This window comes from Monodelphis domestica, chromosome 6 (assembly GCF_027887165.1).
Source record: "Monodelphis domestica isolate mMonDom1 chromosome 6, mMonDom1.pri, whole genome shotgun sequence".
Classification (NCBI taxonomy): domain Eukaryota; kingdom Metazoa; phylum Chordata; class Mammalia; order Didelphimorphia; family Didelphidae; genus Monodelphis; species Monodelphis domestica.
In genome coordinates, this window is record NC_077232.1 from 283560649 (window position 1) to 283574155 (window position 13507).

Consider the following 13507-nt stretch of genomic DNA (forward strand, 5'->3'; position numbering starts at 1 on the left):
ACAGCCTCAGCTTTCTCATCTTTAAAATGATAATGTACTTTTTTCACTGGGTTCCTATGAAGATTAAATGAAATACCATATATAAAATGCTTTGCAAATCTTAAAGTGTTTTACATATTGACTATTATTATTGTCATTACAATTATTATCATATATCATAATATATTTGCCTTAATTGTCATATATTATAATCATTTAAGAGACTATTATGCACCAGGGGCTTTGCTAGGCATTGGGCATACAAATACAAAGGATAAAACAATCCCTGCTTGCAAGGAGCACTCTCCTGGGAGAGATTAGACGTGTAACTTCATGGAATCACAGATTTAAGAGCTGGAAGGGCTAGTTCAAACTTTACCTGAGTGAGATTGCTTTTTCTAGCCTCTTTCAATTTCTTTTGGTTTCCCTCAAAAACTGAGGGGCTTAGTTTAATTTCTAGGGGAATAGCCTTGATGATATCCCAAAATGTCCTTAAATATTGTGAATCTATAAAAGAAGTTTCTATCCTCCCCCTGCTTTTCCCACAAACACATAGAAACATAAGTTGTGAAAAATACCATTTTTCTCATTTAGTTATCTGGGAATCTTCCTTATTATATTTTACTTCATAATGTAGAACTTATCTGAGTTTTCTTGCTATTGAGTATATTTGATATTCTGAGTTTATACTTACAACAAGGCATGATAAGGTTGCAGATGGGTCCAATTTGAGACAAGCTGATGAATGTTACTTTTATTTATCTTGTTTCCAGTACTGATTTTTTTCTAAAACCTACATTTCTCCTATTTGTAGATATTTAGTAATGATAGCCAGAAGAAAAAGGAGGTTGGGTTACTATGGTAACATTAATTCATATCCTGCATTATGGGTTAGGAAAAAGGGTGTGAGATTTAGGGATAGGAAAGCCTCCAATCCTCTTTTGCCTTCAGCATTTGCTATGTGAAAATAGACACTTTTCCTTAGTTTCCTCATCTCTAAAACTGAAAAACACTCCTGTCTCAGGGCTGTTGGTAAAACTCAAATGAGATACTATGTTTAACATATTTGACAAATCTTGATGTATTATATAAACATAATATATTGTCTTTTTCTATTTAATTAGGACAACTCATTAATCTCCTACCAAGTGAAAAATACTATGTTTGACACTAAAAATACAAACATGAATGTTGAGTTCAGGAAAATGGCTAAAGTAAGAGGGAGACACAGAGATTTAAAAGACATGATGAAACCTGTGCTTTGAGAAGATCAACCTTTGAAGAAGGTGGACTGGAGAAAGGAGAGACTGGAGGGAGGAAACACATTTAGAAGAATGTTATAAGAGTTCAAGTGAGAGGTGATGAGGTACTCAATTAGGTTAGTAACTCAGTAAACTTACTGGGAAATAGGGAAGGGCATTTGGAAAAATGTTATGGAGCTACCTAGCAATGTGCAATTGGGGTAAATAGTTAGAACAAGTGGAAGGAAGGAAGGAAAGAAGAGGAGAAGGAAGGAAGGAAAGAGGAAAGGAAGGAAGGAAGGAAGGAAGGAAGGAAGAAAAGAAGGAAGGAAGGAAGGAAGGAAGGAAGGAAGGAAGGAAGTAAAGAAGGAAGGAAGGAAGGAAGGAAGGAAGGAAGGAAGGAAGGAAGGAAGGAAGGAAGGAGGAAGGATTTATGAAATGCCCACTACCTGCTAGACATTGTATTAAGTGCTTTCAAATAATATCTAATTTGATCCTCATAACAACCCTGGGAGGAAAGTGCTGTTATCCTCATTTTATAGTTGAGAAAACTGATGTAGATTAAGGTTAAGTAACTTGTCCAGGGCCACCCTGTAAATGATTCAATCAGGATTTGAACTCAGGTCTTTCTAACTCAAGATCCACTCCAGATCCATTATGTTACTTAGTAGCAAGAGGGTGAAGATGAGGTCTGTTTAAGCAGAAGAGTGGTAAAGGCTAGGTAATGGGGGTTAAAGTGATTTGCCTTTGGTCACATAACTAGGAAAATCTGAGGCCGGATTTGGATACAGGAAATCACATCTCTTGTCCTGGCTCTCTATCCACTGAACCACCCAGTGGCCCCCATGAAGTCTGTTATCTATATTTGAGGATGATGTCCCAAGGAGATATCTAAATGGAGATGTCCAGCAAGTAGCTTTAGTTGCAGTACTAGAGTTACAGAGACAGAGACAGAAAGAGCAGAGACAGAGAGAGAAACATTGGGACACAGTAAGAGAGCAGACAGAGAGACACACAAGAGAGAGAGAGAGAGAGAGAGAGAGAGAGAGAGAGAGAGAGAGAGAGAGAGAGAGAGAGAGAGAGAGAGAATCTTAGATCCCTGTAGGATTATAGACTTAGAACTGGAAGGGACTTTAGGATACACTCATGTCCTGATCTTGGTCTTTGTCCAATCTGTCCTGAATGGCTTAATATTATAACTGTTAGACTGGTATTGTTTTGAAAGGTATTTTTAAATATTGGTGTATTCATGATGTTCGCATAATATTAATGAATGGAAAGAGCACATGGGAAATAGAATGTTTTCCAGACCAGGAAATGTCATTCCCTGTGGATTATCAGTGTAACATGAAGATAATGGTGCAGGCATTAAATAACAGAAGCATGTTATTTTTTCAAATTCCAATCTTCCTGTACAGGAGTTCTTATTACTACTAGCAGCCACTCAAATCCAAAATTCCTTTCCCAATCTTATTTAACAGTTCTGGTTTCTTCCTCCCCCCACCCACTGTTAAAAGTGTGTGCTTTTGAACTCTGCACAAATAAATGAGCTGAAACAAATAAAAGTCAGTCCACTTGAGACTTCCAAGACATCTGGCAGAGTTATTTTTTTTTTAGTAATTAGACCAAGTAGTGGTACAATTCCCCAAAGAGGACTCCCCTCCTGCCTGATATCCAGTTATTTCTGCAATCATCAGCTTGCAATAAACTCATGTATTTCTCTAACATGCAACCAAAATGGCACAGAATCCCAAGTTTTATAACCATGGCAAGTACCTACTGCAATCTGGTTTTACAAATTTAAATCTGCCCCGCATGTATATGTACAGACGTTTTTAGGAAAACTTTTCTCAGTTCCCCTGGAATCTCCTCTTCTCTGGTTGAACCCCAAACTTTATTTTTATGCAGTTAGCATAATCCAGCATCTGAGAACTAAATCACCCTTAGCTACATGCCACTGCTTGTCTTTGGCTAATGCAAAGTTTTGAACCCATTTGAATTAATTGATTTTTAAATTTAGGAGGGAAATGAGCCCATTGGAATATGCTGGGAGCAAAGTACATCCAGAAGCACTCCTCAGATCTTTGTCATAATTCATCTGGGGAAGAGTTTATGGACTATGTTTTGAAATTCAGCATGATAAAACCAAAGGCCTGGAAGGAATTCTTGCTAATTCATTTAGTCCATCACCTTGCCTTTAGGCATGATCACATTTAAGCCATTGCAGGAAAGTATCTCTCAAATTCAAATGAACTCTGGAAGGTTATTTTACAGCTTCCCTTGATCATCCATTATGAAGTATTATGAAATTTAAATCACTGTGGGGAAAGTTTTCCTTATCTACAATTTATATACAATTAAATCCCAGGGGCTTTGCCCCTTTATCAACTCTTGCACATGAAGAATTTGTCCTATTGTGATTAGATTAAGGACAACACAACCTATTCTTGGGAGCTCAGTCAGGACCTCAGTCAGCACATGAACAAAAACAATGTTTAAGGGCCACCAACCACAGAATTGTGTATGGTTTTGGTTTTACCTCTAAGCTTCCTGTATAATGCTTCTTGTTACTGTGAACAACCACACAATACAAATGATTCCTTCCCTCTTCTTATTTGGTTTTTCCATTTACTGTTAAAACCAAAGTGACCGAAATCCTTTGAGGGAATTGCTGCATCCTGTACTCAACCTTGTCCTCATTCCTTTTGTTACTCCAACTACCAAAGCATCTGGAGTCTTTGATTTAGTCTATCTCCTTAGGTGATAGGTCTGGGAGGTAGGTGCCATCCTCCATAGAGAACCAGTTCTGGAGTCAGGAAGACCTGAGTTCAAATTCTGCCTCAGCCAAGTACTTTCTGTGTGATCGTGGGCAAGTCACTTATAATTCCTGCTTGCCTCATTTTTCCTACCTGCAAAAATAGGAAAATAATAGCACCTACATCCCAGGGTTGTTGTGAGACTCAAATTAGATAATAATTGCAAAGAACCTAGCATGATACCTGGCACCTAGTAAACATTGTAAAATGTTAGCAATTAGTACCTTCAGCTAATGGACGGGCAACTGAGTTTTCATGGGGCTTTCAACCCAGGCCAGTGGAATGTTTAAAGATCAGTTATAATGAAGAATTATGGAATTAAATCTTTACGTTCTTTTAACACAAAAAAGTCTAGATCAGTATTTTGACAATATATGTATAATCAGCATTTTTTGCATTTGGTTTAATATAATCTTTTAAATCCTTGGTACAAGACACTCCTCATGACAGGCTTGTAAAGGAGCTACTAGAAGTATTCTTCTCCCTATTTCACAAATGAGGAACTACACTGAATTTGGGATAGAGTTGTGAGTTGAACTCGAGTCTCTAGATTTCAAAGCCATTCTTTTTTCCTCATAACATACTGCCTATCTTTCACAACTGCTACCCACTGCATCAAAGGGAGATTCAAGAGCATCTGTAACTAGAACTTTTTTATATATAGATCCCAATGATCATTCCTCTTATTTGAGATAGAACTCCATCAGTAGAGAAGATTCCATACCAAGGAATTCTTCATAATTTTGAAATCAGAATAGGAACAAAGCTATAAAAACCATGTTTAGATTTTCTTTAGTTCTCTAGACCAGAAATCAGGTAATGATCCATCATTTCATTGTGACTCTATAGCACGTGAGCAGAGTTAATCACTACACAAAACTGAATTTTTATCACCATATGTAATTGCCTAACAATTTAGGGAGCAATGTGATACTTAGCAAGTAAGTGATACTCAGTTTGGCATCTCCCACTTACCGGAAGTTTCATCTACTCTCTCATCCACAATATGGTCCTTCTGATGAACCCATTCACTGTTGCACTTGAAGTAGATCTGTGTGGCAGGGCTGGCTTTACAGTACAAATTCACAGGCTTGTTTTTCACAATATAAGCTTCTTCAGGTTCAATCAGGAAATGTGGTAGAGGCTCAGGTGGGTCAGATGGAAACGTTTCTGGTAACTCATGGAAAAAATCATCATCTATGAGAAGAAAAAAGTTAAAAATAGGTGAGCCAGAACATAATGGTTGTTTTCCAGTTAGTGTTAATATTTTTAAAATTTTATTTCAAGAGTCTGAAAGAAATAGGAGGCCTTAAAGGAAAATAGCAAGATTGAGATATTGTCAAAGGATATGAACAGGTAGATGACAAAGGAAGAAAACCAAGCTTTCAGCAACAACCTCACACTCATCATACTGGCAAAGATAAGAAAGGAGGTAAGTTACAAATATCAGAGGGACTATGGGAAAACAGGGACATTAGTGTACCTAAACAGGTGCAGCTTTGAATTAGTCCCCAAACGCTGCAAAGCAATTTGGAACTATGTCCCCCAAATTACTGAGCTGTGAATACACTTTGACCTAATTATATAAGTACTAGGCTGGTACCTCAAAGAGATCAAAGAAAGAGAAAAAGGATCTCTATATACAAAAATATTTATAGTAGTCATTTTTGCGGTAGGCACAAATTGGAAACTAAGAGGTGTCCTCATTTTGGGGAACAACTAAACAAATTATAGGATATGTGAGCAGTGGATTATTATTGTGCCATAAGAAATGATAAAATGGATAGTTTCAGAGGAAACTACAAAGACCGGATGCAAAAAAAAAAAGCAGAACAGAACTAAGAGAATTACTTCTATAGTGACAAAAATATTATAGAGAAAGAACTTTGAAAGGCTTTAGAACTTTGATCCATGCAATGATAAACCATAAGTCAAAAAGAATGGAGATGAAATGTTCCACAAACCTCATGACAGAGGCAATGAACTTATAATGAAGAAGGAGCCATATATTTTTAGGCAAGGCAACATGGAAATGGGCTTTATTGACTATGGTGTTTGGGTTTTATTTTTTCTCTTTATTCTTTGTCATTGTTACTAGAATTATTCAAATGAGGGGGCTTATGAGTAGGGAAGAATTATAAATGCATGTAAATTTTATTTTTAACAAAAATAAACAAAGATTTAATTCATAATAGAAAAAAACAAGGAAAATAAACTCATGCATATATATCTGATACTGGGCAGGGAATTATTGAATCAGATTTGAAATTCATTCTTCAAATTCAGATTGAGATTTATTACTTCATTTTTGAACTACTTTCTGTCTTAAAAACAATACTAAGTATTGGGTTCAAGGTAGAGTGGCAAAGGCTAGACAACTGGGGTTAGAGTGACTTGCCCTGGGACCCACAATGAGGAAGTGTCTGAGGTCAAGTTTGAATCCAGGACTTCCTCTTTCCATGCCTGGCTCTCTATCCAGAGTCACCTAGCTGCCCCAAGATCCACTGTGAGACAGGTAGCATGGTTCAGAGTAATGGGGTCAAATTCAACTGCAAAGAGATCCCCATGCCAAGACTTGAACCACAATATTTACGTCATATTATATTTTTATTTATTTTTGTTAAACATTTCCTAATCACATTCTAATCTGGTTCCCCACTAGGCTTTGTAGGGTATCCTGGGTCCCTAGTGTTTGACATTTCTGGCAATATGGATTCCCTGGGTTCAGGTTTGCCACCAATATATAATGACACTGTGGCTTTGGCTAAGTGACGCATCCTCTCAAAACTCTAGAAAACTCATTAATGCCATAAACTGCCTAGGAATTTTTTAGGTACAGGGAGTTTTCTTACTGGGAGTTCTGGACAAAGATCAGGCTCCCCCCTCATCCTCCCAAGATAATATTTAGCTATGAAAAATTTCAGCATTCAATTAAAAACTAGATTTGTGTAATTGGAAATATTGTGTCTTTGAACTACATTTCCCAGGAGTCCACTGACTTCTTGTCCTTATGTGCTGATGTAGACAGGAGATAAATTGTGTGGGCTTCAATGGCTAGCTTTCTTTCCTTCCTGGGTTGGGACATTGGTGGAGCGGGCTTTTTGAACAGGTAGATTAGCCATGGGCATGTGGTTCTATTTTGTTACCTTTTTATTTTATTTCTAGTGACTATTACTAAATCTTATAAAATATATTTGAAGTGATTGTATATTAATTTTAATTTTTACAGATTAAAATTACAATTTTCACTAACATTAAGTTTGTGATTCTATTTATGAGAAACATCCACACAACTTAGTTATGTCAAATCTCTCTTTAACGGGAGTAAAGAACATTCAACCTCCATAATTTATTCTACAGATCAATATAGCAGACTAATTTGTGCTAAGTAGATTAACTTCGTAAGACAAAGTCATGGGACATAGTTATCATGTAGCTTTCATAAACAGAATATTGATTTACAAGAGGCTAAAAAACTTAAGTACAAATAATGGAATATGGAGTGTCTCATTACAATGTCATTGGACTTTGGCACTCATTCTAGTCGATTCTAGTGACTCATGTAGCTGTTGGTGTTTTTGGAGATGTACATAGGTGAATTGGACTTGTGCCCTGACCTGAGTGACTGCTTTCATGGATATTGCTGAACAGTTGTTGGATGATCATGATTTGTGATTTTTGTCTGTCCTGGAAGGGAAAAAAAGTGGCTTCTCCTACGCTATAAACAAATCGCCTGTTGAAAGCAAACATGAAGAACACAAAACATCCTAAAGTGAATTCTTGACACATGAATTTAAATGTCATTTCAGCAAGTGATGATGGTTATTTTTCTTCCTTAATTTGCTACGTTCCTGCCAGGGCATCATTTCTGCCTTTTTGAATGTGAGTGCTAAGGCCCAAAGCTGTCAGTTTACTAAAAAATAACCTGGGCTTATTTCTGGTAACAAGACAAAGTCATCCTAAATGATTACATTCTGCTCACAATGGGGAAAAAGATGAAGGGCAATAACTATTGACAAATCTATCACCAAGAATCTAGCATCCTAAAGTCCTTATCTGGGATCCTGTATTTTGCTTTCTAAACACCTATATATTGTCATACACAATGATAGGCAGTGGTAATGATCAATAAAGCACTAACAATATCAGACTTAAAGATATCTTGTCTTTTTCATGTCTTTTAGAGGATTGAGTTCCGATACTCTATATTTGCTCCATATGTGTTCCCTTGCATGATTTGTGGGTACCTGATTAATATTCACGGTGTATGAGAAGACTTTCAGTAAAATTGTAGACAAGAAGAGATATTAGTGGATAAGATATAGAAAAGTACATACAAATGCAGCTTGGCCAGCAGATGGAATCTAGCAAACTACACATAAGTATCAGACTTGTATAGGTGAATGCTGCTTCATTTTTGGTGACAAAAAAATACATGTAGGTCTACTGAAGAACAGACATTCTGAAATACCTAGAAACTATTCTTCTTTCCAATTTTTATACTGACTTAAGAGATTGCCATATTTTACTAAAAATTTGAAGTCTTAATAGAGAACTAAAAAAATGAAAAGAAAAATTAATTTTATTTGAAGTTGTCAATAATGTTTTTATTTTTAGTCTGCTTTAATGAAGATGACAATTACTAACATTGAAAATTTTAATATCAAAATGTTATTTTCAGATAATTTTTATGAAACATATTCTGATGAAAAAAGACTGTTTTTTAGAAATATCTCTAATTCTTAAAAACTGAAAACTGCATTGTAACTTCTTAAATGTTCTTAATGTATATTTGTTAGATAATGAAAGAATGAATTTTCTCTAAATGTTTTATTTCTTTTTGTTAATATAGAATACTACCTCACGGTTATGCCTTTAGCTATAGGATATTATCAGTATGTGTTTATATGAGTCCAGGGAACATATAGTTGGTCTAGGGAACATAAACTCTGAAAAGGAGGCACACTAAAGGAACAGATAACAGATGGACAGCCCCCTGGTGCCCATGGAATGCAGGAAGGCCAAGAGAAAGACCTCCAGTGACCTAAAGAGTTCATGTATTGAGAATTTCTGGGAAAGTATGGAAACAGAACCATGCTGGGTGAGAAGAATCACTTTGGACAGATGACAATCTATAACACTAGAAAGAACATTCAATGTAAATGAAATATAGATCAGTGATTTAATGAACATACTATAATTAGTTTTTTAACTCAAATTCATAAATATGGATTTATATTTCTAATTTTAAACTCAGGTAGAAAACTATGAAGGAAAGAATGTCATAATAGCAAGAATTTATGCAGTGATTTAAGATTTGCAGAGTACTTGAAAACATTAACTTATTTTATTCTCAGAATCCTGGGATGTAGATACAGTTATTATGACCATTTTACAGATGAAGACTAAAGGATTTGCCCAAGATCACACAGCCAATAAGTGTCTGAGGCAGGATTTGAACTAAATGATTTGGAGAGAGTCAGCTAATAAGGGTCTGAGGCAGAACTTTAACTGAGTTCTTCCTGTCACCAGGTCCAGTGCTCCATCTACTGTCACCTAGAGATACCACTTGTGGCACATAGATTGCTCACTGCCATGATACCCTTTCTTCATGCCTTATAGGAAAGTTGTGTCCTGTCATCCTGATTTCATTCCAGAGTGAGCAGGACTCCACACTCCAGAAGGGCAGGAAGGTCAGCTTAGTTATAACTACATCCCTAAACAAGTGCATGCTAGAAGATCAGGTTGGCACTCTACTTAGGAAAGGTTTCAACTCTCTTCTAAAGAGATATACCCTCTCTGAGCCTAAATAATCAAGATATAGTCATTTAAAGTCCCAACACAGCATTCATCCTTATATAATTTTTATGTTCATATTTTAAAAAACTATCTTCAACTAAGGAAATAAAAAAAGTTATTTCAAGAACCCAGAAATCCCATGGTTATTTTGGGATGATTTAAAATAATAAAGTAATTGCGTACCAAATTCATCACATTCAGCATTTAGCATTTCTAACCCACACCTTTTCCATATGTCTACTCAGGGAATGATGAAATTACAATAGCGGTATGATAACTGTATTGCTATTAGGTAATTAACTTAGTCATGGCAAGCATTTCTTTTAAGACATTTATCTTAGTGCATGGCTAAAGCTTTCCTTCAGCTTATACATGAACCACACGTATTCAACAAAATAGGGCAATAAGGATACCCTGGTAGATAAAAAATCTAATCAATCATTGATGTTATATCACATGCTGATGGCCAATTTTCAAAGAGGCATAATACAATAATATTATGAAACATGAAAACTATTATACAAAAGGCAATCTTTAATGATTTGAGCAGCATTTTAGAATCTTGTGATGTCCCAGTGCGATATTTTTTGTAACTTTAATTTCCATTATCATTTTTATATAGGCAAGTAGTAACGAGTATAGAATATTGGTTAATATAATGAGATAAGGTAGAATTAATTTTATTTAGCCTTATGGTCCTGAGGATATCACTGCTGCAAATAATTTTGTGCTTTTATTTGATTTACTTTGACAAGTAACACATTTCTTTGAGACTCAACTTTCTCATCTGTAAAATGGGATACTATTTGTATGATATTAGGTTTGTAGATTATTCAGAACTGGAAGGAATTTTCAGAGTCATTGTGAGTTGTGAAAAAATCCCTTCTTAAACCTTAAGGTCCTATATGAATTTATTTATTATTATATAAGTATCAATATGTGATTAACTGTTTTACAAAACTGTTACTTCATAAACTTTTGTTTTGAAAAAGAAATCAGATTTTGATTAGTCATATAAGAAAATATAAGTATGGCTAAGCAAAATTATATGGGAATTATTTGGAAGATCTGGATCAGAACAAGCATTGTTGTTTTCCTTTTGGATGTTTCCTCACTCACACTCCATCATTGATACCCAATTAGTAAAAACCTGTATCACGGACAAATGAACAATTTCACGTCACTAACAATTTCATGTCACTGGGGCACTCTTCAATCCCAAGAAATAGAGGAAAACAAACAAAAAAGGGAGTAGTACATCCCGAAACACTACCAATTGATCTTCCAATGGTAGGCACTTTTATGACTTGGTGTTGGGCTGAAACTGATAATACCCAAGGTGAGATACAAGTTAATGAACAATAAAGGGATTAGTTCTCAGCTTCCACTGAGGTTATACTGCAAAACACTAACTAAGAAAAGCACTCTCTCATTTTTTTTTTACTAGCTACATCAGTATGTCACATCCACTTCCCACTTTCTCATTCAATAAAACTATTGGAAGCATTCCTTTGTGGGCTTCATAATAGAAACTCAGTTTGTGAACAACAGCCTCAAACTGTGAGCTTATTTCGGGTAACATGACAAAGTCATCCTAAATTATTACATTGTGTATAAATGTAGAAGCCAGCTGCTGTCATTGATGGCTTTATACTATCTGGACAAAGGACCTGATTAATGAAACTCTGAAACAGGCTTTGCACGTATAATTTATTCAAATTAGGGAAGCAACTTTGCCCAAGTCATTTTTGCACCATATATTTAATTCAGGATTTACTTAGAGATAATTGTCTGTGAATTTGGATGTAATACTGAACTCTTCTTGTACTCCTCTGAACTTACCCCTTTGCTTTTCTCACCTTACTCAAAAAGCAAAAGGTGACATTAACATAGTGTTATGATATTCAATTTGACATTCGATTAAGCTCTTGGTTCTAGGCAGCATTTTCTTAGAGTTTTATATATCTGTATATGTATGTAGACATCATTTATTTCTCCTTCTCTCTCTATGTCTTCAGGGAAACTATAACCTCCTATATGGGAAGAGAGATCTGTATAGAGGATCTTTTTTATTTTTTTATTCCCATTCTAATTCTCTACAGGAAAATACTATGCTCTGAACATCAATCCCTGAAGCTTGACGTTGCTAGTTTTATTGTCTTATAGCAGGCTTTAATTTTCATCAACTTAATACATGACTCTATATTTCTGAATCACAACACTTAAACTATGATAGCTCATGTCATAAAATATAGAACTATTATCTCTTTGTCTGAGACCTGAAACATATACTTCGAAAATGGAACTTGCTTCCAGATCATATCAGAGCAATTTAAGAATTACTGTAAAGCTAATTTTATCTGCGTTTGGCTCTTTACTCATCTGTCAGGGAGATAACTCAACAAAAGCAATAAAAATTAACTACTTGTATGAGACTTTGGCTTCCTTTTAATATTTTGATTAAATTGAATTTTGAAAAGGGTGATTATTGGTCCTTGCTGTGTGGAACCTATAATAGTGTGTTCTTTAGTAAGGTAAATGCTTTGTTCATAGGAGCTAGGAATTACCAAGCTCCATTTAAAAAAAAAAAAGACTAAATCTCTAAGAATTTTTCCTTTTTTTGAAAAGGAATCACTGTCTTGACTACATATAGGATTGAACTCAGTGGCATAGATAGTAGATTATATTTTATTAAATATATTTACTAAAGATATGCTAAGGGAGGGCAGCATCATGTAGTGGACAAATAGAAAGCTTGGAATGTAGCAAGACTTGGGTTCAAGTTCTGCCACTAATACATACTGGTTCAAGTTTTGTCACTAACACATACTGGCTATGACCCTTATTCAAACAGTTTACTTTTTCATCTCCCAGATAACTCTTTAATTCTTTGCATTAGAGAGGAGGTGTAAATCTGCTTTGGTAAGGGTCTAGACCCCCATGCTAATTATTACATTAATTATTGTAATTATTGTAATTATTACATCCTGCATTTATTGGACACGGACTGAAGTGGGTCACTTGCACATTAAATAGGTATTTATTGATCAAAAGAGATAATATCTGTAAGATGATTTTAGCAGTTAACAGGTACTAAGCAAAGCCTTCCTTCTTTCCCCTTACTATATTAGGGGCTAGGACTACAAAAATAAATTGTGGTTCAGAGCTGGCCTCCCAAGACTTGAACAGATAAAATGTAAACATTTTAATAATTATATTATTATAATTTATTTATATTATATATGATATATAATTATAATCCAAGGAAGCAAACGTTTTCATGTACAGGGATCTGGGAAGGTGGCACACAAGCAGAGGCTGGCAGGGATATAGTCATTCTACAAGGTAGAACTGAGAAAAGAGTTCATTCTACTGGAGGTTTGCAGAAACTACAAAGAAGTAGGACATATGGCATGTCCAATTGCCTAAAATCTAGTTGTTACATTTGACTAAGTGATGTTAAAATAAAATAAATGAGAAACGCAGTTTGGATGTAACTAGCAGAAAGTCTTGAATACCAAATTAGAGAGTTGGCATTTTATCCTAATCAGGAGAACCACTGAAGATAATCCTCCCTCTTCCAGACAACTTCCCTCCAACAAAAATTCAAACATAACATTTATACTTTTGAAAGGTGAAAACTTTTAAATTTTGCTGATTTTGATCAAAATC

The 13507-nt window shown here is 35.2% G+C and overlaps 1 protein-coding gene across 4 annotated transcripts in view; it reads right to left on the bottom strand.

Moving 5' to 3' along the window:
• UNC5C (unc-5 netrin receptor C) overlaps nucleotides 1-13507 on the bottom strand; it is a 411855-nt gene that overhangs the window by 172382 nt on the left and 225966 nt on the right. For all 4 annotated transcript variants that reach the window (XM_001365174.4, XM_007495711.3, XM_056803309.1 and 1 more), the window contains exon 2: nucleotides 5012-5233. In XM_001365174.4, the coding sequence (XP_001365211.2) occupies nucleotides 5012-5233 (222 nt within the window). The remainder of the gene's footprint in view (nucleotides 1-5011; nucleotides 5234-13507) is intronic.